The sequence below is a fragment of the Aureobasidium melanogenum genome (genome assembly GCF_000721775.1).
Source record: "Aureobasidium melanogenum CBS 110374 unplaced genomic scaffold scaffold_25, whole genome shotgun sequence".
NCBI lineage: Eukaryota > Fungi > Ascomycota > Dothideomycetes > Dothideales > Saccotheciaceae > Aureobasidium > Aureobasidium melanogenum.
The window spans coordinates 282,704-308,573 of record NW_024470077.1 but is presented as its reverse complement, the minus strand read 5'-3'; the positions used below and the strand labels follow the sequence as shown (position 1 = coordinate 308,573).

Below are 25,870 nucleotides of genomic sequence, written 5' to 3'. Positions count from 1 at the left end.
ACGAATGTCGTCGAGCCGAGCCAGTTGAATGGCGGGCGTGCCTTCAAGGACCAAGACTGTCGTTCAATCTGAGGCTGACGGCGGGGGTTCACGGAATTGAGGCTTTTAATGATCTGCTGCGTGCTAGAACACGACGCTCACAAGTTTGCGTGTCTGGAGACGATGACAAGGTTGAGACTTCGAGACCGTCGATTTGAGTTATTCTCAAAAAGGAAGGCCGCCTGAGAACGAACGAGGAAAGAAGCATCGTCGTCTTGACTTTGCGCCAGATGTGTTCGTGCTCGGGACCATCCGCGACTGGGTGCATAGGGTACATACGCGAGATACATCAGTACCTCGCTGTCCTAGGCATCGAGTCAGGGGCTCTCTCCTCGAGTCGTCGTCGGTCGGTTCCGATAGAACTCGCGGGCGGCAAGGCTGCGGAAGAGCAGATCGACGGCATGAACAGCGACAATGGACTCGTAGATGAAGCGGCTCGTTCTTGCCTTGTAATAGGCAAGCAACCCACATCTACTCCGCATGGAGGTTACTCAATACCTATCTGGTCGACACCCGCCCATCTCAAAGGATTATTGCTGAATCAGCGGCCATTGCGAATTTGCCTACAGGATTGAGGCTATACTCAACAGCCAATATACGATTCATGGCCTGCATCACACTGGCAAGCAGCCTGCATCGGATATCCATGCATGACAGATACGAAGTGGAGGTATAACTTGAAGGATGTTAAGAAAGCTGAATCGCATGATGAGACATCTGGAGTCATGCTACGCAACAGACACGGGAAATTGATAGAGGGTACGAATCGTGAGACGTTCGAACGTTAGAATTTCATGACATGTTGTTTACGAGAAATTTTAAAGAAGGCGACGAGGCAAACACATGCCGTAACACAGCGTTGAAGTACCGAAAAATTCCTTGACTCGAAGGCGAACCCCCTGTCTGAGTCTCGATACATGTCTGCCGTGTACTAAGCATTGATATTGACAACAAATACATCTCTCCCGAACACCGCCGTCATAAGGTCGTCAAGCACATGGTGAGGCAAGGGGTAAACCAAATATGCTGGAAATGCAACGCTGAATGCAATACAAAAATAGGGACGTCATCCATTGTTAGAGTCATGAACCCGATACTGCTTCCGATTGCGAAAGCAGAGGTATGAATAGCATTGTCAGTGACAAATATGCTTCACGACTCAGCGAAAGATCGTGACTCGTCGTGTCATCTCATGTATGAGACGACCTGCATCTGCCGAAGCAATTTTTGAAAGGCCCTTCCAGTTAGAGAACGGTGTATCCGGGTTGTTGATACATTGGACCTGATCCGCTTTGATCCTTGTAAGATGTTGGATAAAATGCGTTTCGTCTTTGTTGTAAAACGTCCGTCGTCCTTGGAAGCACAGGTCTAAGGTCTTGAGCATGGTGTGATCACCAAGTATGCGAAGTATGTCCATCAGCTCGTTGTCGTTAGTGAATCTTCGCTCGTCGGCGTCCTTGAGATGGGTGTTCATTGAAGGTTGAGCATCTTCAAACATGATGATGACCCGGCGAAGCAGACTGACATTAGCAAGGCCAATGCTTTTGAGAAAGAATCGGATATCCTTGTAGCCAATTTCGTAAACGTCCGTACTCCAGCGGACAGCTTGCTCCTTCTTACGGCGCTGAAAGTAGAAGGTGTTCTCTGAGTATAGAATACTGCGACCTTCCTCATGAATCTGACGACAGGTCTGAAGTAATGAAGAAGATCGACTGAAGTTGTTGGGATATGCAAAGTCCAAATTTTCGTCCGAGACAAAGGCGAGTCGATAGATCTGATTGCGGATTTCGGCTGGCAGGTCCAGAAAGCTGCGTTTCGAGGTTGTGCTGGGTTTACTGATTTCTGAGGTAACGCTTGATGTACTCGAATAACCAGAATCCGCACATGAGTTAGAGCGTGGAGAGAGAGATGCCGAAAGTGGGCGTGTCAAAGACTGGGCTTGGGCAAGCAAAGACTTGATGTCAAGATCTACGACTAGGGGTCCTTCATGGCCAGGCGGAACTTCGACAGTCAGGGTCATGGGTAGCGGATCTCGGTGTACTGGGCTTAGTTCGAGGAATCCACAAGTTGAAGCAGAGTCACTGTTGATGCCAGTCGAGAACCTTGGACTGCTGGGAGGAGATGACGAACGCTTGCGCTTCAGGGATGTGGTGGAATATTGATTGCTGTCGTCGATATAGGAATTCAATATGGGCTTCGTTGTCGGTGCATCAAGGCTTTGTGAAGTGGGTGCAGTGGTGTATTTCAGATCGAATGAATCATTATATCGCGAGGAAGGCCTGGTTGTTGTGCCTTGAGTTTTGCGAGCTTTGGTAACAGGTGCCATCTTGTGAAGTGTGATTGTTGGAGAATGTCAAAATCCAGGTGGTATTGCACATGCAAGGACGTTCGAGATGGGTTAGAAAGATGCTTGAAAGGCTACCAAGATGCAGTATTCAGAAGAGTTGTTCCAGTAATGAAAATCACAGTTGATTCGGGCAGAAAATGGTGGCACACAAGGCTGGTTTAAGGGAAGGATAGAAAGATGCGATGATCGGAAAAAGCGACTCGCAGTGGTCTGCAGAGGGACATGTACATGTATAAGTCAGCCCCGCGAGGAAATCACCTAGCGGAAGCTTGAAATTATTGAGTGTGGCCTATACAGTGTCGGGGACATGCTCGGAGCGTTGGTGCTCGGCAGGGCATGCTGTAAACAGCTAGGTCTCCATGGCCGTACAGTTCTGAGTTTGAGAAAGGAGCTTACGCGACGACGTAGATAAATGCCGAACCATAAAGCACTGACGACATTCAGAGTTAGCGATGGGACATGACTCCGGGGCATCAAGGCCGTTTGGGAATTTTCTGGGAAGGTTTTGGTTTTGATTGTTTGCAGGGGGCGGCGTAAGCAGCCGCAGCTAGCAAAGTATCAAGATTTGCGAGGTGCGCCCATTGACATCTGACTCAAGGCAATGCATGGTTTGGAACGTCAAAGGCACACCACACAGCTAGAAGGCGGCGCAGCAATATCGGAACGGCTTTTCGTCCTGATACATACCTAGGTAAGGACGGCAGGATTCCGTCGATGGTCACTTTCCGTCCTCAACCAGACAGACCGTGATGATCGTCAAAAGATGTCGGCCTCGCCGAAATGCACTTCTTTCACGTGTTTGGACTCACGTTTCAACCACCCCGGAATCAGTCCCGATACTCTCTTCAAGTGCAGATGGCGAAGCGAGGTTGAGAGAAAAATTGTGATTGTATAGCTTGCTCAGGACCATTCGACGATGTGCCCTACTCTCAGCTATGCTCTGCTAAACTCTGCTAAACAAGGAATGATTGTTACTTCTCATGAAGGCAGGCTGACTGCTTTATGACTTTGCTGGCGGTCTTGGCTGACTTAATGATTCGTGATCGCTTTTCCTCGTATCCTCCGTTGCACATATCTCCCGACTATTCCGAGCGAGTCAAGACACTCTAGTTGTGGCGCCCGAGTAGGCTCAGTGCCGTATAGAAATAGAGCCCGCCCAACCAGTGTAGTGATTAGTGATTGAGGTTGCAAGATGGGAACAGGGTCATACCAGCTACGACAAGCTCGTATTCGTATAAAATGTTCATACCAAGATGTGACGGTGTCCCAAAGCTGACATGGTACAAGACTCTATTGTAGAAGATATAAAGCATACATCTCCTGCTGGACAGGCATATACAAGAACCAACGCAATCTTGTCTTCCGCCAGGACGTGGCTTCAATCTTAAATTTCACATACTCATATTCACCATCACTTGCCTTCTCAAGTCATGTCTTCAGCGCCTCTCAAGCCTATTGTGTTCTACGACATAGCGTTCAGAGCACCATACGAGGAGACGAACAGCGCTCCAAATCCATGGAAGACCAGGCTCGCACTGAATCTCAAGGCCGTAGCCTACAACACGACCTGGGTGCCTTTGCCGGACGTGGAAAAGGTTCGACGAGGCCTTGGAGTCCCTGCTTGTCGAACTTGGGGCAACGGCAGCGACTACTACACTCTCCCTGTGATCACGGATCCCAACACAGAGGAGAAGATTGGTGATTCGTTCGATATCGCCGTGTATTTGCAGAAAACATATCCAGGCTCGGGCCCAGATCTGTTTCCAGAGCAGAAACTGGATTATGTGTACACGCCAGACCAGCCATCTCCGGTGCCGCTGACAGATACCCGCGGAGGAGAGCATGATAACTATGCCGAGTTTAACATGAGCGTAGATGCAGTCTTCACAGAGCATGTTATACTCATGGCACACGGCATGCAATTGGACGCGGCCGGAGAGCAGGTCTTTGTCAAGCGTGCAGGCGTCGACTCATTTGATGCATTCGCATTTGTTGGCGAACCGCGAGAGCAAATGATGCTATCTTTCAAGCGCAAGCTGGAAGGTCTGGCCAATGTCTTCAAGAGAGACGAAAGCGGGCCTTTTGTGCTCGGTACAAAGGCTAGCTATGCAGATCTGATCGTTGGTGCATGGTTACGGATGGCTAGCAGAACCCTCGAAAACACTGAATGGGAAGTTATGAGAGGATGGCATGGAGGCGTCTTTGGTCGATTGCACGACGCGCTAGACAGATATGCACAAACAGACGTAGGACGTGAGGTCTGAGTGACCCAATCGAGGCATCAAATCCAAACATTCACGACCTTTGCCAAACACAACGAACTCAAGACAGTCATAGCTATAATACTGACGGTCATAAACATGGACTGCATGATGTCGAATGAAGCAGTGTCTTGGACGACACGAAATACAACTTTTACAGTCCCTCAGAAAGTGCGAAAATCGCCTGCAAAATCGGTGGTTGGGGACCCCGGACGTCTCAGCAACACCCACGTCGCGCGACAAAAGCCTTGCGAGTGAGATTGTCTGCCAGATAAGTCATCTCATCCACGGGATTTTAGTTGTGAAGGAGGGAAAGAGGTTGCCAGGCGAGTGCGCAAGAAATAGGCGTTGCGCACGAGCCCTCCAGCGCTAGCCAGTTGGGGAAGTCAAGAGACGCGGAAGTGGCCCGAGTGGGATGATGTTGCTAGGCAGGCGGAGGTGAGTGATGTCGACAGTCGCGAGAGACGCAGCGACGAGGTCTGGCAGTCGTTGCTTCTTGTCAATCAACACACAATGTCAGCCTTGAGGACGACATCGCTGCTGCGGGCGGCACGAGTTGCCAGGCGGCCGTTTGCTGAGGCATACCGCCCCGTCCAACTCCAAACACGACGCGCTATGTCCATTGAAGGACAGCAGAAGGTACCATGGACCATCGTCAATGCGCCACCAAGCAACCACGACGACATGACTGACTTTTCGACCAGCTGCTCTCTGCCGACCTCGAGGAGGCTGATCCTACCGTTTACAACATTATCCAAAAGGTCCGACACTTCCAACTACAGCTACTATACCAGAGTCTAACCCCCGCATAGGAGAAGAGGAGGCAAAAGCACTTTATCAACCTGATTCCCTCCGAGAACTTCACATCGCAAGCTGTCTTGGATGCCCTGGGCAGTGTTATGCAAAGTAGGGCGGTTCCCTGTCCGATCAGCATGGCCATACGCTGACCGAAATAGACAAATACTCGGAAGGATACCCCGGAGCAAGATATTATGGCGGCAACGAACACATTGACGAGGCCGAAAGACTCTGCCAACAGAGAGCTCTTCAGGCCTTCCGCCTCGACCCTGAGAAGTGGGGTGTCAACGTCCAGCGTATGCTACACTTCTTGTCAATCATCGTGGTATACACCAGCTCATATACTTCACAGCCCTGTCTGGATCACCCGCCAACCTCTACGCTTACTCGGCCCTCCTGAACACTCATGACCGTATAATGGGTCTCGATCTCCCCCACGGCGGCCACTTGTCACACGGCTACCAAACTCCTACCAGAAAGATCTCGGCCATCTCAAAGTACTTCGAGACACTGCCCTACAGACTCGACGAGAAGACTGGTCTGATCGACTACACAAAGCTGCACGAGCTAGCCACTCTCTACCGTCCCAAGATCATCATCGCTGGCACTTCGGCCTACAGCAGATTGATCGACTACAAGAAGTTCCGCGAGGTTGCCGACAGCGTCGGCTCATACCTCCTTTCCGACATGGCTCACATCTCCGGTCTCGTCGCTGGCGGCGTCATCCCCTCACCTTTCGACTACTCTGACGTCGTCACTACCACAACACACAAATCTCTGCGCGGCCCTCGTGGTGCCATGATCTTCTACCGTAAGGGTGTCAGAAGTGCCGACAAGAAGGGTAATGAGGTCATGTACGATCTCGAAGGCCCCATCAATTCCTCAGTGTTCCCTGGCCATCAAGGTGGACCTCACAACCACACCATTACTGCATTGGCCGTCGCTTTGCAACAGGCTCAATCCTCCGAGTTCAAGCAGTACCAACAGACTGTTCTTGAAAACGCAAAGGCCTTTGCTGCTCGCCTTGGAAACAGCAAAGACAAGGGCGGTCTAGGCTACACCATCGTCTCTGGTGGCACTGACAACCATTTGGTTCTGATTGATCTCAAGGACAAAAACGTTGATGGTGCTCGTGTCGAGCGTATTCTTGAGCTTGTCGGCGTGGCTGCTAACAAGAACACTGTCCCTGGTGACAAGTCGGCTATGAAGCCTGGCGGTCTTCGTATGGGTACACCCGCCATGACAACTCGCGGCTTCCAACCCGAAGACTTCAAGCGTGTCGCCGATGTCGTCCACCGCGCTGTTGAACTCACTCGCAGATTGGATGGTGTCGCAAAGGAGGCTGCTGAGAAGGCTGGTCGTAAGAACCCTGGCAGCGTCAACGCCTTCAGAGAATATGTTGGTGAGGGTGAGGAGATTACTGAGATCGTTCAACTCAGAAAGGAAGTTGAAGACTGGGTTGGTACTTTCTCCCTTCCTTGGGATAAGTCATGAACCTAATGTGCGTGTGAATCAATGGGGTGGTGTTGGGAGCGATTGTAATAACAGGAACAATGATAACGCATGGCAGAAGAATGCTTTGGACTTGCATATTGTGAGAGAACAAAAGCAGAATCATATCAACCCACCTCCTCTCATCTGCTCGCAATGCTCTACGTTTCGTGGAACAATTGTGTCTGACCTAGTATTGTAACCCTGGACCCTGAGGAGGGGTGTACAAATAAATGCCTCTTTTTACTGTTCCTTCGCACCGTATTACCAACGCCGCACGCATCGCCCTTGCAGATCAATTACCTAAGAACCCGTTTACCACCTTCCTTGATCCCCAAACGCCATGCACATGATCGCAGTCCCTTCTATTGGTGTTAGTGACAGCCTCAATTTCAACAACGACGACAATGCCACTTCCTCCACATACAACAGCAATTTGCCTTGGTAAGTTTTTTTTTGATACAATGCCTGGTTTTTTTGTTGAACGAGAGCACGTGAAAGAGACTAATAACTTTGGTTCTTGTGAGATAGGTATATGGCAGAATGGACCACGCCTGTTACGGCTGTGCTGGAAGCCTATGTCTTGGTTTCTTTCTTGGTGTTTTTGGTCATGGGGTTGATGTGTATTCGTCGTCGTGGGTGTTTTGTAAGTTATGCCTTTTCTTTCTGTTTGTTTGACTGTTTGCGTCGACTTCCACCTCTTTCATCGATATACAGAATTTAGATTGATTTGCCGACCACTGACCACGGATAGCACATCTGCCCTCGCAGACGCAGAAGAAGAACTATGCGGTACCAACAACTACCAAGACGTCGCGTGTGGAACGAACACCAAACCAACTACAACATGCACGAAGACTGGGATGAAGACGTCAATCACTACGGAGTCAACAGCTTTCACTCCAGAGATCTTGCCGCTGTTGACACTGAGAATGGCGAACATCGCGTGCAGGACATCCAAAGATTGGAGAGGGCATTGAGGGTTGCTGGAATGGCTTGAGGCGATGACAAGGGGAAGCAAGAGAGGTTGAGATGGGAGAGGATAACGAGGGTCTAATCAGAGCACAAAAAGGGTGGTTACGAAGATATGAAGATACGAACCATTGAATCGAACAATGAGATTCTAGACATGATACATTGCCATCCTTTTGCTTCTCCCATGTGCGCAAGTCTTTCACAGTCTAGACGTTGGAATGCAGAATAGGTTTCGTGGTGGAGATAAGGCCACAGAAAGACCTTAACAGAACGATCTCTGTGGTTGGCAATCCTTCCAGAAGGTACTATGTATGTTGAAGCCAGAAGTATCGATACAAGTCACTATGAGAAGAGACCCAACCAAAGGCTGACAGTCTTTTGCATACGAGGGAGTTGTGCCAACACGTCGGCAGACAAGGAGCAAACAGGCAAAGGTTCTTCCAGGAGGAGATCGGGTCAACTTAGAGAACAGAGAAATGCCTCGAAGATTGCCCAAAAAATCACACGAACGAATTTCGCGATTGAACTGCTCATCCCAGATGCTCGAACAATGCCACAGAGAAGCCTCATTATCGAATCGGTCCCCGTGGTCTCAGATCGAGCTGCATTCCACGTATTTTGCAACCGAAGATTTTCCGTGTCTCATCTTGTTATTCACCTCTGCCGCGTGCGTTTGCATCAATGGACCTGTGGCGCAGCGGTAGCGCGTGTGATTCCAGTGTCATCCGGGACATCCACAAGGTCATCCGTTCAAATCGGGTCAGGTTCATTAGAAGACATGGTGCGAGAGCGCTATGAACCTACATTTTGTCCATTCCGTACTTTTTTTTGTCAACACACCTTAGGAAGTCGCTCCTTCCTTGTTGAAGTTCTTGTTCTGCAGGGCACACGACGTTGTGTTTTGCTGAACAGTTTGTTTTATTCCCTATAGGAAACAGCAACTATCAGATATGGTATCTAAACACAATCACCACTTTAGTCTCTGCACTGCTGAGACACAATCTTGAACTTAACATCGGCTCTACCTGCGCTAACGATATGGCATCCGTTTCTGTATCTCAAAGATTTTGAACTCTGTGCCTAACAAGAGTTAACTGCAATAGCATGTAAGCAAGGAGAAACCATCTAGCTCTCTGGACTTCTGAAAGTCCTCCTAATGCAACTCACGGTAGTCAACCAATCATGATCACCACAATGGAAGGAGCAAACAGACCAATTCGCATGTTCATAATCCTTCGAGTTCCTTCGCCAACAAATGAAAGCGAAGGATACAAGCGCCGGATTCACTAGTCGCATCACGGTGCCCTGCATGATAGCTCTTGATCACTTTCACAGCGATTCCTGATTGATTTCTCTCTCTAGATTGCCATCAAAGACGACCTCAACAACTCATAATGGCTCTCGTAGGAACCCTCCTCTTCTGCACATCCTGCGGCAGCATCCTCGACCGCCACGCACCAGACCACCTCCTCATGAAATGCACCCTATGCTCAACCCTAAACAAAAGTACAACACCACACTTCCTCTCAGTCAACCCTTAGAATTGACCATGCCAGAGAACTGACCAATCCAGACCTCTGGCCCGCCTCTCACAAAACCACCAGTGCAGTTGACGCCTTCCCCTCTCGTCTTCTCGACAAACGCTCGAACGTACAAGTCCTAACCGCTGAAGATCGCGACACTTGGGCTACAACGCAGAAGATGTGTCCCAAGTGTGAAAACCCCGAGTTGAAGTACAGGGATTTCCAGACCAGGGGAGCGGATGAGGGAAGTACGATCTTCTACAAGTGTCCTGCTTGTGGATTTGGGTAGGTTGATGCTTCGAGATGGTGAAAATGAAGGCATGCTGATTTGTGTGAAGGTTCAAGGAGGATAATTGAGCTCACCTCGCCATTCGCTCAAGCTGTCAGCGAGACACATGGAAAGGATAGATTAATCAAGGTCAAAAAGAAGAATTGAGGACGTAACTCGTTTCATCAACTATAACAAATGAATTCTATGTCTATTCTTGTATTCAATGCTTTTACAGCTTACTGCCAGTAGTAGTAGTCTTGCAGCACAAATCGTTTTCACCGCCGACGATACCCTCAACAGTAGGTTGCTTGTGCGTCTCGCTCAGCAACGTCGACTTGTTGAACTCCTGGGTGGACGGTGGCACATCCAACGCAGGGTTCTTGTCAAAGAAGTTGACTGGCTTCAAGCTAACCTTGATAATCTCACAAGGCATGACTGGGAAGTCCTCAATACGAGGGACGTGGTTAATGCCAAATTGCACAAATACGACGAGATCATCATCGACAATGTTTTCTTTGCGGTCGGCCCAGCTGCGAACACCAGTGCCGCCGCGAGACTGGTTTGTGTACTTGCCACCGGCGTAAAGCTCGCCGTCGCGGTATTTGACGGCGTAGATGTTGCGGTCTGAGAACTCGGCACGCTTGTAGTTGAAGCTCTCCTTGTCGGCAATGCCTTTTTGGAACGGAGGGGCGTGGATCTTGTATGCGACAGGCTTGCCGTTGATGGGGTTGAGAACACTTGCGTTCTGGATCTTGAAAGTGCGGTTCTTGTCTGGGTTGAGGTCGTAACCACCCGATTGCGAGACGACGGTCTCTTCTGTGTAGTAGCCGGTACCGTGAGGGTTGAAGTCGCTGCGAGGCATGGCGTGAGCCTCATCGTAGACGAGACGGTTGGAGTGTCCATCGATAGCAGGATCGACACGAAGAGAGAAGATGTGTTGGTGGTGAGTGGCAAGAACACCAGGGTGGACCACAGTTCCCCAGGGAACGCTGATACCATCGTCGATGGGTTGAGTAGAGAGGATACCAGTAGCTCTGACTTCATAGGTCATCTCACCAGCTTGGTTGAACATGAAGGCCAAGATGTACTCGTAGTTGGCAACAGTGATGATGCTCTGAAGCACAAGCTCACGGTTGCGAACAACAGCAGCACGACCAGTTCTGTAGTTGGTGTGCTTCCAGCCGATGCCGCCATCTTGCTCGTGGACGCAAATGACATTGGGCATGTCTTCAGCCTCACCTTGATCGTTGGCCAAAACACCGGAAAGGTATTGAATGGAACCAAGGCAGTCGCATCCCAGCTTCAGGTCATTAGCCATAACACCAGCACCGACATCGCCAAGATCGAAAGCAGCCTTCTTGTGGAAGGGGTGGCGGGGGTCACCATAGGGGATAGACATGTCGGAAAGTGATAGACGGTAGAAGACGTTGCGACCGCCGTAGCGAACGTTGTAAAGAACCATGCCTTCTCTCTGGTTGAAGCCAACACGGAAAGACCACTTCTGCCAGTCAAGAGTTTGCGAAGTGCCTTCCTTGGTGATGCTGAAACTAGCACCTTCGGGTTGCAGAACTTGGAGAGGCTTCAGGTCGGTACGCAATGTCTGGGCCTCAGGGATATACTCGTTGGCATGGACAGGCTTCCAGGGCTGTGTAGGCTTGATGGTGTTGTCCTTTCCAGTAGGCATGATGTCAATGCGAATGACTTTGCGTTCGACAGCGCTGAGGACGGGCGAGATGGCAAGAGGGAAAGCATAGTGGTTCGAGTCGAGTTCGTTGGTGTTCTTGGGGTCACGCATGTACAGGAAGCACTGGTACATGCGCTCATCGTCACCCACGCCGTCCGAGCCGTAGATCCAGGGGTCACAGACGACAGCAGTGCCTTCAGGTAGCTGCAGCTTTGCAATCTCAGCCTGCACGCCCTCGTCTTCAAGGGCCAACTTCTCAATGTCCAAGATTTCTTCTCCATCTCCTGCAGCGTGTACGTTGGGACCGAGTCTAACGTTGCTCTCAACTGTTGACGTGCTCAGGTTGACGATGGCTTCGTGTAGTTTGTTCTAGCCAGAGGTTAGTATCTGTACTATCCAACAAGATGATGATAGTTGCTTACGGTCTTGCGGATGTAGTAAGCAACCATGACTCGGCGGTCAATGCTAGGGAGGCTCTGTCCCTTGAACTCGGCTTCCAGGTAAGGGACCATCTCAGCCTTTGCAGGCTCCTCGAGCGTGAGGACCTTGAACTGCAAGTCCGTCTTCTCGGGCCATTGTGTGCGGATCAGAGAAGATGCTGTGTGGATCTCTTGTGCTGACAGTGGCGCGAGTGGGTGAGACACGGTTGTCTTCGATGTGCGGACAGGCAGTGATTCGCTTTGCTGGAGAGACATTGTGAAGAGGTGCTTTGTGGGAAAGCAAGAGGAAGACAGCGGGGCAAAGAAGGTTTATAACATGGCCAGAGGCCGCAAGAAAGATAAGACACCTACTCATGGCACTGTGGAGACGACGATCCGCAATCAGGGTCGCGGGGCACTTGTGCCTATCTCCGTATACCATTCATGCATCTTGCCCGCTTTCGCCGTAGACATGATATCAAACGTGAAGTTTGCGATCATGCTCCTCTCAGAACGCTGATAATAGTCATTTGCACCTCAATTGTGCTTGTCACATTCATTCGCAATGATATGGCTCTCAGGCGCTTGATTTTTGGTGACCAACAATTTGTCTGTCAACTGAATCTCAAAACTTTGGCCAACCCCACGATGTCCGATTTGGTAAGTCCATGCGAAAGCTCATGAGCACCGTGCCCTGTAGCGCGCACTCCTTGTCTCAAAGAGGAAGGATAAGTGAGAAAACTACTCGCTACGGCAAACAACGCATCGTTATCGGAAGCGCACTGGATTAGCCACTTTGACAGTCTTCCGATTCTTCACGACGAACAATATCTCAGCGTTGCATTTTCATCTCATAAGTGGCGATGCTTGGGGTGAGACCGAGGTTGGGAGGCAGTCCGCAAAGACTCTTGCGGCAGGCGCTTTGCAGTCCATCGAGAACGGGCGTTCACAAGTCGTCCGGCTGTTTGGATAGGCGGACAGATGCTGCTGCTACTGGTGGAGGCTCAGCATCGTTTGGGTTGATAGCATGTCGATACCAAAGTAGTAAAACCACCGTGAGTTCTGCTCTTGCCGGCCAAGAATTTGTCTAAAGGTGACCCTGGTCGGAGTAGATCAACCGAGATGCCGACACCAGGCAGCCATCCCGCATTGATGCAAGGTGTCAAGCACACGACAACGTTCACAGCAACTTACCCAACGACCAAACATACGTCAAGCTCAACATGGACCCTTCGAAGAAAAAGCAGTATCTCGCTGACAGCCCACCATCTGTCGTCCCTCTGGCAATCAAGCCGCACTTTGAAGCACTTGCCCACACTGAGCAGCTCTATTCGCATTATATCAGTAGTGCTTGCTTTGCTGGAACTAGAATTGTCCTCAGACAGGTTTCCCCCGAGTCCGAGCCCATTTACGACTTTATCCTAAGTCTGCACAAGCAATGCAATGGTGACTACTCGAAGCTCAAGTCTGAGACTGGTCTTGATGATGAGGACATGAACCACTGGTTGAACTACGCCGCCCAATTTCTTGGCAATGCCGGAAACTACAAATCATTCGGTGACTCCAAGTTCATCCCTCGTTTGGCCCCAGAAAAACTTGCGGCTCTAGGAAAGGTGTCCGGCGCATCCAAGCACTACGAGCTGTGCAAGGATGCTTTCTATGAGACCAAGGTTGAAGATCTGATGCATCTTGGCTACCCACCTCAGCACCTCACCACTTACTACCCTGACTCTTCTGAAATTAGCAAGGACGAGATTGCAGCCGTGGCAGACTTTGTCAAGGAGAATGGAAATCTACTCCCTGAAAACACACGTCTGAAGAAGCTATCATCAGGAGACTTCGAACTCCTGATCGCTTCTGCAGAAACTGATCCTGCAAAGTCAGACAGAGATATTCCCGAGACCTCTTTTACACTGGATGCCGAACCTGTCAAGGGTAAGAAAGTCACTCTCAAGTATGGTGACCATGCAAAGGAGATGGAGAAGATCGCAGCTTTCCTCACCGAAGCCAAGAAGCACTCAGCCAACCAATACCAGAGCGATATGCACAGTGAGTATGTCAAGTCTTTCAAGACTGGCTCCATGACCGCCCATGTCCAATCACAGCGGCATTGGATCAAGGATAAGGGACCTGATGTCGAGTCGAACATTGGCTTCATCGAGACCTATCGCGATCCTCATGGTATCCGTGGAGAATGGGAGGGCTTTGTCGCTATGGTGAACAAGGAGCGTACTAAGGCGTTTGCTCATCTTGTTGCTGAAGCCCCCAAGAACATCCAAAAGCTTCCTTGGCCTGCCGAATTTGAGAAGAGCTTCGTTGCGCCTGACTTCACTGCACTGGACGTCCTTACATTTGCAGGATCAGGTATCCCTGCTGGTATCAACATTCCCAACTACGACAGTGTCCGCCAGGATCCTGAAGGTGGTTTCAAGAACGTCAGTCTGTCCAACGTCCTCTCGGCCAAGCCCCCGAACGAGAAGATCCCATTCATCAAGGACGAGGACATGGATCTGTACAAGAAGTACGCCGATGCTGCCTTTGAAGTTCAAGTCGGTCTTCACGAGCTGCTTGGTCATGGTTGCGGTAAGATTCTGCAAGAGACTGAGCCTGGCAAGTTCAACTTCGATCACAAGAACCCTCCTATTTCCCCAATCACGCAGAAGCCGATCACTTCCTACTACAAGCCTGGCGAGACTTGGGGATCGGTGTTTGGTGGTATGGGTCCCAGCTACGAGGAATGCAGAGCAGAGTGTGTCGCTATGGCCCTGTGTCCTGATTACGGCATTCTCCAGATCTTCGGCTTTGGCAATGGAGAAGAGGTAGATAACAGAATTACGCTGGAGTGGATCACCTGCTGACTTCAGACATAGGACCTCCATGGAGAAGCTGGAAACGTCCTTTACGCCGCATACCTGTCCATGGCTCGCGCTGGTGTAGCTGCTCTTCAGTTCTACAATGTGGAAGCCAAGAAGTGGGGACAGGCACACATGCAAGCCCGTCACGCCATTCTCAAGGTCTTCCTGTCTGAGCCAGAGTTCTGCAAGCTCGAATACACCAAGGATGATCTCAGTGACCTTACCATCAAGCTCGATAGAACCAAGATCGCTACCCACGGCCGTCCTGCTGTCGAGAAGTTCTTGCAAAAGCTCCAAGTCTACAAGGCTACTGCAGACCTCAAGGCAGGTAAAGAACTGTACGAGGGTATCACCAGTGTGGACGAGTGGTTCGCTACCAAGGTCAGACCTGCTGTTCTGGCAGCAGCTCCTCCTCGCAAGGTCTTTGTGCAGGCAAACACTTTCATCGAGGGTGACAAGGTTGTTCTCAAGGAGTATCCTGCTAATCCTGAGGGTCTTATCCAGAGTTACGCTGATCGTGACTACATCTGATCCACTGAAGATTTGCTAGAGCATCTCTGAACAATAGCATAGCGTCGACCAAATCAAAACTTTTTTTTTTTCGGCAGTCTTGTCGTTGGTGACCTCCTCCGCGTGTGCGAAGTATTGAAGGTGTGTGACTATGAAGACGCAAGACATAACCAGGAAATATGGTAGGGCCTGGTAAGAGGCGACAGATCATGACCTCTCCTTGGCCATACCTTTGGTCCTGAAAACAACCGTGCCTTTTCATTGTCTAGTAATGCTCTTTGCAATAGTCAGGAGTATGATAGAAATTACAAATCTTGACAAAAAAGAAGGCTAGATCTTCATTCGTTGCATGTCATGTTGTAGAACTGTGGATGAACAAAAAACGCAAAAAGTAATTGCAGCGAGCAGGATTCGGACCTGCGATCTCCTCAACCGCTGGCGCTCAGAATACAATGCCGAAGCACGTGGAGTCCGTTGGCCTCTTGTGTTTGCAAGAAGGTAAAGCTGAGGCGTCTTGACCACTAGACCACCGCTGCTAGTGATGGAAATAAATGATTTCTGGATGAACATAAATCCTCGAAAGGATGGAGTTGAGTGTTGAGGCGTTGTAAGGGGCAGAACAGGTAGGTGCTGGTTGGACGTGACTTCCTCAATTGGCATATTGAGAGTCCCTGGCACATCAGATTTGCCACCCTTCTATCGCTTCATTTTAATCTTTCTCATCGGTATCTGAATAGACGCTTAGCCAGCTATCGTCGCATCAGGTCTCATAATCTCTCGAATCTCTTCTTCATCCTTTTCAGCTTGTGCAAGCACCTTTCCAGCCAAGAATGCAGGACCCATTACTGAAGACTTGAAGCCTTGAGGGAAGTATTTGTCTCCTTCGTCGCCGGGGATTGGTCTTCCTGCCATCCAATCTATCCACGATTGGAGACACCAGCGGTTTGCGAATGAAGACTCGACATACCTGAAGAAGAATGGTCAGTCATGAGTGCCAACAGGGTTGCGCGAAGAAGACGTCCAAAACTTACCATGGCTCTGTATCCCAGATGAGTTTGTAGACTTTATCGTTTGCGTTGAGGTGGTCGGCAACGATCTGTTTGCGCCAGACATATGGCCTTGGTAGAGTCAAGTGCCGTAGAACTAGCTTGCGAGCAGCCAGTCCGCTGTCGACTAACCATTGCAAGATCCCTGGCGGATCCGGATATCTATCAATTATGTCAGTGCCTTCTATGGAGGGGAAGGCCAAAGCGAGGGACTCACAGCATAGCTCTCCTCAAGCGCTTATCCATTAAGGCACTAACAACTCTGCGCCCAGCATCCTTGAACGCAGCAGGAACAGGATACAACAACAACTCAGTCGTATGATCCGCAGTCTCCTTGTTACTCTGCGAAGGTACCATATACTTTTCCTCATATCTATCACTCCAAACCTCCAACTCACGCATAAACTCACATCCATCCTTCCACCCCTCTTTCGCGCCAGGCAAAACCGAAAAATCGATCTTCATCCCTTGGCCCACTTTCAGCCAGAACAAACCCATAGCTGCAGTTTCCATGTCTGTCAGGTTTCGCCATCCGTGTCTTTGGATCCAGCGAATAGGTTCCAGTAGGAATAGACTCAATGTATACAGCAAATCGTCGTTGGAGATTTTGGCGCCATACAGACTATGCAAGAAATTCGTCCTTGCAAGTGCTTCTGTCGATCTTTTGCTCGCTGGGGGGTTGACGATAATCTCCAGCATAAGAATAGAAGTATCCGTCATCCGCTTGGAAGCATGTTGTTTGGTAGACAATTGTTTCGTGTGCATGAGTAAAGAGCTAATAGAAGGGATTCCATAGGTGCGAAACAGAGCAAATTCCAAAGCTTTCTGAGCGAGAAAGGGAAACTCGCGGTCAAAGACGTAGAGTTGGATCTCTTGGGCTTCGGAGAGGGTGAGGTTGGAAAGTGATTTGGGGTTGTATTGTTGGTGTTTTTGGTGCTTGCGGTAGTTGCGGAGGTAAGCTACTGTCAGGAGGTAGCAGCCTGCTACTGTCGCTAGGACGTCTGCTCGTAGCAGAAAAGACATTACTGTTGGTGGTTATTGGAAGAAGGCATGGGACTGGGAGGCTTATCGGTGATATATTGAATCATTCATGTGGTCGTCTCGAATTCGCTGACACGATGCTTCGGCGTGCTGACTCGGATCAGGTCTGGCCGGGCGACGCCAAGCGAAAGGGTATACGCAAAGTATATCGACCATGCCCTCGATTAATGTGCCGTATTCGACAAATGTCTACGTAGAAGACGAAGGGAAAGAGTCGCTCTGTTTCAGAAAGAGATCAAGAGCGAGTTAATACACAAAACAGTATCCTTATCTGAGCCATCTCCGTCCTCGTATATGCATGCAATCTACATTGTTATAGTATTGGTACAGGAAACAGGCTTAACATACACATGGTGTACAGCTACAATCTGATCAGATGATAGCCCTCACACCAATCATTTTATCACCGAAACCACCAGTTCACAGAGCCAATCATACCCTGACCGACACCTTTAATGCTGTGCCACCACCCCTTTGGGATGAAGAGACCATCACCTGAACCAAGTTCACACTGCAGTCCTTCCGATGCCCAGAAAGCACCCGAAGAAGGATGCCAAACAGCTTGTTCGAGAGCAGCACGCTCAGCGCCTTCCATCATTTCAGCGCCTCTCATAGTAGCGTTTGCAGCTCCTCCAATACTGGCTTGGACGTGGTGGAAGATGGCGTTGCCCAAGTCAGGCTTGAAGAGACGGACTTGCTTCTTACCAGCCAGTTGCACAAACAGGTTCGGATTGGGATCACGATGCAAAGGCGTATAAGTGGGTGCTTGGCCTAGCCAAATGCTCGTGTCATAGACATCGCCTTTCCCGGCTTTTGATACGAGTTCTGGCGTAGGGAGATCTTCCAGTAGGAAAGACGGTAGATCAGACAAAGAAGCTTGTGCTAGGTATATGCTAGCTTTGGTTTCAAGCTCACAAGCACTGCTAATGATCAGCACATTGAAATCCCACCAGAGTAGAACATGGCCAGACTTACTCAAGAAAGAATTGTAGAGGTTGATGTATCTGGGCGAATTTACCATGTTCGTTGGTAATCTCCAGAGGAACAACAGTTGAGCCCCATTTCTTCAGATAGGCAGTATTGAGATGGTAACAAAAAGCCCGTTCTGAAGACTCATGAAACCATTTCCGTATGGCAAGAATCGAAGAGAATGATTCTCGAGGTAACAAATATGGCACGGCAGGAACGAAGGCGTGTTTTTGAAAGGTCGTCAATGAGGCATCAGGCAAAATTGGTACAGAACGGAAAGTCGAAGTCGACGTCGTGTAGAATCTACTACGGTGCAGAAGTCGTGATGGCAGCGAGGCAGACTTTGCTAGCATGACCAATGTTCATGGTCAAAGAAATAATAGAGATGCTCCCAATCGTGATGAACGAGAGTGGTGACGGCCGAGGTGCGGAGCTTCCCGCCAAATTATTCGCGACATGCGACAATCATTTGTACTTGACTCTTCACACTACTCGCTCCTTCTTTATTTGTAGTTCAAGGTTCACGCTACCACAAATAGACAAGATGGTCTACTACTTCACAAGTAACGTAATTTCGCCGTCGGCGTATATCTACATGGGCAAGGACAAGGTCGAAAGTCAGCAACCATTCATCGCATTCAACATACGAGGAAGTCGCTGACTGGGCTAGAGACGAGGACTTGATTGCTTACGGATTCGAAGAGGATGTCTGGGTATAACTGACAAGCTTGCAACCGGCCTCGATATGCACCGTCTGACCACTTTACACCACAGTTCCACGTCGACAACCTCTCCAGTGCCCACGTCTATCTGCGTCTTCCCGATGGAGAGTCTTGGGAGGACATCGCCAAGCCGCTCTTGGAAGATTGCGCCCAGTTGACAAAAGCAAACTCGATCGAGGGTGAGAACGAACACTGGGAAGCTACAAGAGAATGGGACTGAGCCGGACAATACAGGCAATAAGAAGGACAATATCACGGTCATCTACACCCCATGGTCAAACTTGAAGAAGGACGGCAGCATGGCCACCGGCCAGGTTGGCTTCAAGGACCAGAAGAAGGTCAAGCGCGTCTATGTCGCAAAGCGAGAGAACCCCATCGTCAACCGTCTGAACAAGACTAAGGTTGAGAAGTTCCCAGACTTCAGACAAGAGAAGGAAGATAGAGCCAAGGAGCTGAGAAAGAAGGATCGCTCGGTTATCGCAGCAAGGGTCCGTATATCAAGATTTGAAGGAGAACAAGACACACTGGCTTACACAATCATCAACAGGCAAAGGAAGAGGCTCGCATCGCAAAAGAGAGGAAAGAGTTGGCATACCAGAGAGAACACGCCTACGACGACTGGAATTCGGAGGAGCAAGTCATGGCTTCCAGCAACCAGAATCGCGATTCGGACTGGGAGGACGATTTTATGTGAGACATCACCAAGATCAAAGCTAAGCAAAAATACAAAAGCAGTAATAATCGAATCGTGTGATGAACGTACGACCAAAGTGTTCCTCATATAACGTATACACAGCTATCGCTTTGCCATGCTTGCACATGTCTACCATTTTGACAAGCTTGAATCGGAGTCGCTCGCCAGACACAATCCCTTGGTCGCGATTGACCATTCAAAGCTTTTATTGGAGATGAACTTATGGAAGGCACCTGGGAGTGAATCGTGCTTGGAATTAGCCAAAAATCGTGTCAGCGAACCTCAGGACAGAAATCTCAGCCATAACAAACTGTCATCTCGTGCCATTGTTTCCATGATCGATTTATATATACGTTCACAAAACCTATCATCTACCATTCAAGTGGGGTCGTTCTTGAAAATTCACGCAACATATCAAGAGATTTCCTACAAGATATGTGAAAGTGCCTTGATTTTTTACTCAAGACTTCTTGCACCAGCCAATATCGCAAAAATGTTTCGCGTGGTCTGGAGAGCGAGTTGTCGAACGGACTCGTTGAGTTGGCATCATATGGAGACACACTGTTGCTTCAGCACCTCAAAGGCAGGAGCCACCTGGTCGAACGATCCAATACTACGTGAGCTACAATACGCAGCCAGACGAGAGAGATACAGAACAGATCCCATATACCGTGCCCAAACCAGGTTCGAGCACAACACCGGCCTCCGAGCCTTTAGAGCAAGACAAAGCGAAAAGCAGCGCAACCATAAATATCTACTGGAAAGTTTCCGCAGCTTGTTCAAAAGACGTTTGGACAGTGGCGAGGTACTGATGTGGGAGACTCATGTCGTGGAATACACGCACGAGGCCAAAATTCATCATTGTGGTAGTTGCGGCCGTGAGAAAGTGCCTGGTTCACGACTTTGGTGGCGTCGCATTCAGGATGGAGTGTACGAGTGTTTTCCTTGTTTCACTCAGGATATGTCGAGAGCCATTCCTCTGGGCTACGAAAATTGGCTGGCTTCTATAACCTCGAAGCATGAAAGGGCTCGAAGAACCGCGTCGAAGACATTATCAACGAAACAGGATTCTGGCTCGGTTGCGACTCACTGACAGAATACATAATTAAAACTTCTTGGTATACCGTGCCAGCCGGTCTCAAAACAACGAACTACATACACAGCGCTCACAGAGCAAACTAAACAATACCAAACCTTTCATCCCTCTAGGTGCCTGGACATATAAACCTCCCAATTAGGCGTCTGCTCTCTTTGTTCTCTGCCAACATCGGCTTCTCTCCCACTCTCTCCGTCGACAACACTAGCAGTCGCGAGATCGAAAGGCCCACTGCGAAAACTCACACTAGAAACTTCGCTTCTTGTAGGCGATAGACTCTCGAATCGAGTGCTGCAATCGCTATTCGTCCTTGTCAGAGGGCTCACGGTACCGCGTCGAGGATGCGTGGGTGTGGATTGCATTGGCATCTTGGTCCAAAGTGGTGGTGGAGCGAGGAAGTCGCGGCGAGCCACGCCACTCCCTGGGTGTAGACAGTTTGGCAGCGGTGAGCTGGGGAGTGCAGATGTGGAAGTGACGAATGGATCGTCAGGGACTTGATGACGGATGATAGTATTGTTCGACATGGCTGATTGTGAAGAGATGGGACGGGAAGCCGAGACGCCTGCAAGGATGGCTTCGGAGGGCATGGTGAGTTTGTTTGTATTCTTGTCTGGAATGTGAAGAGGTGACGGATGTGCTGAAGGATGCGCTGAAGGCTGCAGCTGAGATTCATAGCTTGCATGTCTTGGTACTACATCTTGACTCGAAAAAGAACGCTTAATGGATAGTAGAGCTGCAGTCAGAGCAGACCGCTGTCTTTGAAGGAAGCCATGGGGGTTGTTCGGGCCTGCATCAGGAGATATAGATGTTGAGGATGTCCTGAGATTAACAGGAGGTGTAGGCGTGGGATCTGGATTCATAAGACGTAGAGGCGAGCCGTCATCCCGCAGATGAGGATCTTCGTGAGCAAAAGGCCGGTCCCAATGATTGAGATCCATATGGATCAGGTTGTGATCAATGACAGGCAGTCGCTCAGGATTAGATCCTTGACGGGCCATGATAGCACTCCTGTCTGAATGCCGAATCGCGCCTGCCGCTGCTACAGCTGATGGCAATGCCTGAGAAGATGATGACATCCGAGGTTCTGCAGCAGCGCCATCTTTATCTTGGTAAGACAATCTTTTTTTTCTTCGAAAGAAGAGCAGGAAAAGCAATCCTATCAATGCGATTCCCGCCAGGCTTCCAGACATTCCTCCAGCTATTACCGCCGAATGCTCTGAACTTCCATTTGGACTTATCAATAGGGAGCCGCGTCCTTCTCCACCTTGACCAGCGGCGACACTTGCTGATGGGCTCGTAGCAGACGTAGAGGTTGTAGATGTAGTGTTTTGAACGGCAGAAGTCGATACTCTTTGCGGTGTACTTGACGCTGCTGGAACAGTACGTGTACTTGTGATATAGACAGTTGTTTTTACAGTCGTTGTTGAATGAGTGGTCACTCTCGCCGTTGTTGTTGTCGAGAAAGTTGTTGGCTGATACGTAATTAGTGGCGACGAGGAAGATGATTTCAAAATAGCATGCGAGGTAGTCTTGCTCGAGGATTCGCCCATGAAAGGGAGAATTGACCTTGACAATCTTTGAGACCGACTAGTATACGAATTCGAGTATATAAAAGTGGTATATTGCGTTCGCGTAAGGATTATGGTTGTGTATTGTTGTCCAATCGCACCCTTGCCAGTGGTAACAAGATTCTGTAGTAACAAATCAGCTACGCTGCAAACAATTCCATCGCAAATCGTACCGCTGTTGGCGCTGAGCCTGATGCTCCTCGTGAGTATGATGAGTTCTGCCACCAAGGCTGAGCCGAAATCAGAGCACGACGTCGCCTCATAGCTAGAAGTTTGTAGTTACTGTCAAAGCAAGCATTCCATGTTCACCTGAGCAACAAAGGAAGGACTCAAAAACATCGAAGACCATTGTGGGCAGGGCGTACATGGATGCATATTCGTCTCACGCGCCCTGCCGGCGGCTACTCGATACGTGTTGAGCGCAGAACCTGCATTGTGACATTGGTTCTTGAAACATCGACAGGGCTTGAAGAATACGGAGTCTGCACTTATTGAAACCAAAAGAGTTCGCCTTGGAGAATGACATGGAGTCATCTGCAGAGCTGCAGGAAAGTGCGGGAAGCGCTGCAGTCAGAATAATTTGGCGCCGAGTTGGCGGCAATGGCAACCCACCCAGAAGCAGGAGCTCCTCTTGCTCCAGACTGCGACTTTGCATTTCGAGAAGACGATGTAATCAATGCAAACCAATTGTGGAAAGTGGTGCACTTGCTCGTAAGCAACACGATCTGCCCAGGTAATGCAACAGAAATGTCCTTGAGATCACAATGAACAGTAAGTGTGCATCAAGGCAAGTCATCTCGATATTGACAGTTGTGATCTAGTCAAGAAAAGTGAAGAGAGAAGAGCAGTTTCATCATCATTGCGACCCAAAGTCATGAAGCCTCCTTGCTGCCCCAAATCCAAAGACCAAAAACTCCGAATAATTTTCATAATGAGGTAAGAACAATACGAAAAAGTGCTGGCACATCAACAGCAGTTAGCGACGACCGTATACAGGATCTTCATTCCTGATTCTTCGAGCATCCTTCTCATATCCTCCACGACGGTCAGTACGTGCTGGAGGCGATTCTCTGGGCGATGATCTCAGAGCGCCAGAGCCTGAACGGCGAGCAGCGGAGGAAGCACTGTTTCTCTTGGGTTCGGGGGCGAGCACCTTGGTATTTCTATTCCAAGGCTTGTTCTCATCGGTGCTACCGATGCTCTCGCGGCCGCCGACTGCACCAGGGTTGTGGCCGAACAGACTCATGATGTCCTTCATGGTGAGCTTAGCCACGGCCTTACCACCTTCGATGGCTGCCTTTGCCAACTCGCGTTTCTTCTCTTGCAGCTCGATGATGCGCTCCTCGACTGTGTTGCCAACAGTAAGTTTGTAGACGTGTACGTCAACAGTCTGGTTGAGGCGGTGCACACGATCGATTGCCTGTTCCTCGACGAATGGGTTCCAAAAAGGCTCGATGAGAACAACACGCGATGCAGCTGTCAAGTTCAAGCCCAGCGAACCACACTTGAGCGAGCAAAGCAGTACGCGAGTCTTTGGATCGTTGCGCAGAGAGTTGAGAGAAGCTTCGCGAGCATCATTGCGCATACCACCATCGTAACGAACGTAGCGAATTGCAGACTTCTGCAAATGCGGTTCGATCAGATCCAGCATACTGGTGAACTGCGAGAAGACGATGGTCTTGTGCTCAGAGGATTCGGCGTGTAATATGCGCAGCAAGCGACGAATCTTTGTCGAAGCCGCCTCGACACCGGTAGGGCCAGAATATGAGACGTCTCCTTCTTCCTCCTCGGATGCGTCCTCGGATCCAGTGGCTTCATCCTCATCTCCAGACACTGAGTCGATTGAACCTAAAGTCTCGCCGCCTCCTTCTGCATCCTCATCATCAGTCCCGCCAGCTCTGCCTAGATGAGGTGTATTCTGCTGAGACTCATCAACGAGCCACTCACCCTCGCCCTCATCATCTTCGTCATCACTGTCAACGATGATCTTACGGTTTCTTCTGATAGGCGCAGGAGCAGGCTTGCGCTCAGGTTTCGGCTTGAGCTTCTTCTCTTTCTTCATCTTTCGGCCAAGCTTCTTTGGTGTAGCTTTGGCAATGTCCTCGCATTCATTGCAGCGGACAGCCCCGGCTTTCACCTCTGCTGGAAGAAGTCGGATGCTGCAAATATCGCAGTCTTTGACCTGAACGCCCATACCTCCAAACATGTCAGCAAGGGCGTCGATTTCATTGTCTTGGCTGCTAGCAGCGGAGGTTTTGCGTGGTGTCTGGCTAGGGTTGGGCTGTCCTGTAGATAGCGCATCCTTGTCTTTGCCCATCGATCCGGAAACAAGCTCGGGGTGATTGCAAGCTTGACGAAGTCTCAGAAGCAAGACAAGAGCTCCAATGTAGTCGGTCTTCTCCCCGCCCATCATGTCGTCGAGGCGCTTCTGTGCTCTCTCCTGGAGCTGGTCGTAGAAGTCGCGTTCCTTGGGATCAAGTTCGCAAACGATAGTTTCGACCCTGCGTTCGACAATCTTCATTCCAGTACCCTTCTTTTGACCAGTCTTCGACTTGCCACCAAAACTGAGGGCACCGTCTTCCTTGAGGATGTCTTTGGTTCGACGTTTCATGAAGCCCTTGAGGAAGTATTGAATGCGTTTGATGGCATAATTTCCTTTGCCATTCTTCATCGGGATTGTGATTTGCTCTTTCCAGGTGGCAAGATTGTTGTATGGCTTGATCTGCAAGAAACAGATCAAACTTTGTAGCTCATCGAGGTTGTTTTGCATGGGCGTGCCAGTCAAGCACCATCTGTACCAACTTCGCAAACCATAGGTAGCTTGTGTTGATTTTGCGTTGCGGTTTTTTATTGAGTGTGCTTCATCCAGGATCACACGGTACCAGTGAACGCCATAGCAGCCGACCTTTGCACCGTCCGGATGGTCAGAGGAACCAGCGAACTCAGATGCAAGGATTTGATAGGTTGTGACCACAACGTCGTACTTTTTAAGCTCTGCAGCGAATTTTGTTCTCGAAGGACCGTGATGAACCAACACGCGTAGTGCGTGGCTCTTCTCGACCTTGGTCTTGATCTCGCTCTCCCACTGACGAATAAGAGCAAGAGGAGCCACGACAAGCGTACCTTTGCCGACTTCCTTTCCAGGCATTTTGCGTTTAGGATTCTCAGGGGGCGGCTTAGCATCAAGCTCCGGACGAGGATTGAGAAGAATCAAGCTAACGGACTGAACAGTCTTGCCTAGACCCATGTCGTCGGCGAGGATACCCCCCTTGGGTAGGACTCCGTTCTTCTTGCGCTCTCCGATTTCCTTGTCAATCATCCAGGAGACACCCTCGACCTGATGAGGGAGAAGCTTGACCGTCAGACCTTCGACTGTACCGTCTTCCTCGTCCTCGTCATCGTCCTCCTTGTTATCAGGTTCCTCCTCTTTTGGCTCCTCCTTCACCTCATCCATTTCAAGCTTTCTAAGCTTTTCCTCGAGTGAAAGAATTTTCTTCTCTTCTTTGATTTTTTGCTGTTGCTTCTTTGCGGCTCTCTTGCGCAGACGCATCTTAGGCTTAT

The 25,870-nt window shown here is 49.7% G+C and overlaps 12 protein-coding genes across 12 annotated transcripts; 6 read left to right on the top strand and 6 right to left on the bottom strand.

The window, feature by feature from the left end:
• Window positions 1-1,198: 1,198 nt before the first annotated feature.
• Window positions 1,199-2,365, bottom strand: M437DRAFT_69133 (uncharacterized protein; the record flags this gene model as incomplete). Its single annotated transcript, XM_041025222.1, has 1 exon — window positions 1,199-2,365. One exon carries the CDS (start codon window positions 2,363-2,365, stop codon window positions 1,199-1,201), a length of 1,167 nt encoding a protein of 388 aa, XP_040876474.1.
• Window positions 2,366-3,816: 1,451 nt separating this feature from the next.
• Window positions 3,817-4,650, top strand: M437DRAFT_57188 (uncharacterized protein; the record flags this gene model as incomplete). Its single annotated transcript, XM_041023180.1, has 1 exon — window positions 3,817-4,650. The coding sequence occupies one exon, from the start codon at window positions 3,817-3,819 to the stop codon at window positions 4,648-4,650; it is 834 nt and encodes a 277-aa protein (XP_040876473.1).
• Window positions 4,651-5,160: 510 nt separating this feature from the next.
• Window positions 5,161-6,939, top strand: M437DRAFT_56997 (serine hydroxymethyltransferas-like protein; the record flags this gene model as incomplete). Its single annotated transcript, XM_041023144.1, has 5 exons — window positions 5,161-5,286; window positions 5,352-5,408; window positions 5,460-5,553; window positions 5,604-5,741; window positions 5,798-6,939. The coding sequence occupies 5 exons, from the start codon at window positions 5,161-5,163 to the stop codon at window positions 6,937-6,939; spliced, it is 1,557 nt and encodes a 518-aa protein (XP_040876472.1).
• A 340-nt stretch (window positions 6,940-7,279) lies between these two features.
• On the top strand, window positions 7,280-7,936 carry M437DRAFT_87713 (uncharacterized protein; the record flags this gene model as incomplete). Its single annotated transcript, XM_041028690.1, has 3 exons — window positions 7,280-7,380; window positions 7,468-7,582; window positions 7,691-7,936. 3 exons carry the CDS (start codon window positions 7,280-7,282, stop codon window positions 7,934-7,936), a joined length of 462 nt encoding a protein of 153 aa, XP_040876471.1.
• A 1,369-nt stretch (window positions 7,937-9,305) lies between these two features.
• M437DRAFT_69129 (DNA-directed RNA polymerase I polypeptide) lies at window positions 9,306-9,791 on the top strand (the record flags this gene model as incomplete). The annotated part of the gene is made up of 3 exons (XM_041025221.1): window positions 9,306-9,417; window positions 9,485-9,719; window positions 9,773-9,791. The coding sequence occupies 3 exons, from the start codon at window positions 9,306-9,308 to the stop codon at window positions 9,789-9,791; spliced, it is 366 nt and encodes a 121-aa protein (XP_040876470.1).
• Window positions 9,792-9,934: 143 nt separating this feature from the next.
• Window positions 9,935-12,084, bottom strand: M437DRAFT_57034 (uncharacterized protein; the record flags this gene model as incomplete). Its single annotated transcript, XM_041023152.1, has 2 exons — window positions 9,935-11,758; window positions 11,812-12,084. The coding sequence occupies 2 exons, from the start codon at window positions 12,082-12,084 to the stop codon at window positions 9,935-9,937; spliced, it is 2,097 nt and encodes a 698-aa protein (XP_040876469.1).
• A 947-nt stretch (window positions 12,085-13,031) lies between these two features.
• M437DRAFT_56947 (dipeptidyl-peptidase III) lies at window positions 13,032-15,194 on the top strand (the record flags this gene model as incomplete). The annotated part of the gene is made up of 2 exons (XM_041023134.1): window positions 13,032-14,627; window positions 14,679-15,194. The coding sequence occupies 2 exons, from the start codon at window positions 13,032-13,034 to the stop codon at window positions 15,192-15,194; spliced, it is 2,112 nt and encodes a 703-aa protein (XP_040876468.1).
• Window positions 15,195-15,914: 720 nt separating this feature from the next.
• On the bottom strand, window positions 15,915-17,242 carry M437DRAFT_56881 (uncharacterized protein; the record flags this gene model as incomplete). Its single annotated transcript, XM_041023127.1, has 3 exons — window positions 15,915-16,140; window positions 16,205-16,381; window positions 16,437-17,242. 3 exons carry the CDS (start codon window positions 17,240-17,242, stop codon window positions 15,915-15,917), a joined length of 1,209 nt encoding a protein of 402 aa, XP_040876467.1.
• A 421-nt stretch (window positions 17,243-17,663) lies between these two features.
• On the bottom strand, window positions 17,664-18,281 carry M437DRAFT_56773 (Clavaminate synthase-like protein; the record flags this gene model as incomplete). Its single annotated transcript, XM_041023112.1, has 1 exon — window positions 17,664-18,281. The coding sequence occupies one exon, from the start codon at window positions 18,279-18,281 to the stop codon at window positions 17,664-17,666; it is 618 nt and encodes a 205-aa protein (XP_040876466.1).
• Window positions 18,282-18,773: 492 nt separating this feature from the next.
• M437DRAFT_87707 (DUF814-domain-containing protein) lies at window positions 18,774-19,645 on the top strand (the record flags this gene model as incomplete). Its single annotated transcript, XM_041028689.1, has 5 exons — window positions 18,774-18,846; window positions 18,902-18,942; window positions 19,004-19,130; window positions 19,186-19,439; window positions 19,499-19,645. 5 exons carry the CDS (start codon window positions 18,774-18,776, stop codon window positions 19,643-19,645), a joined length of 642 nt encoding a protein of 213 aa, XP_040876465.1.
• Window positions 19,646-20,842: 1,197 nt separating this feature from the next.
• M437DRAFT_56777 (uncharacterized protein) lies at window positions 20,843-22,572 on the bottom strand (the record flags this gene model as incomplete). The annotated part of the gene is made up of 2 exons (XM_041023114.1): window positions 20,843-22,432; window positions 22,483-22,572. The coding sequence occupies 2 exons, from the start codon at window positions 22,570-22,572 to the stop codon at window positions 20,843-20,845; spliced, it is 1,680 nt and encodes a 559-aa protein (XP_040876464.1).
• A 971-nt stretch (window positions 22,573-23,543) lies between these two features.
• Window positions 23,544-25,679, bottom strand: M437DRAFT_25697 (uncharacterized protein; the record flags this gene model as incomplete). The annotated part of the gene is made up of 2 exons (XM_041019091.1): window positions 23,544-24,107; window positions 24,447-25,679. Coding segments are annotated over 2 exons (1,797 nt in total), but the record flags the coding sequence as incomplete, so codon positions are not given.
• Between the last annotated feature and the right edge of the window lie 191 nt (window positions 25,680-25,870).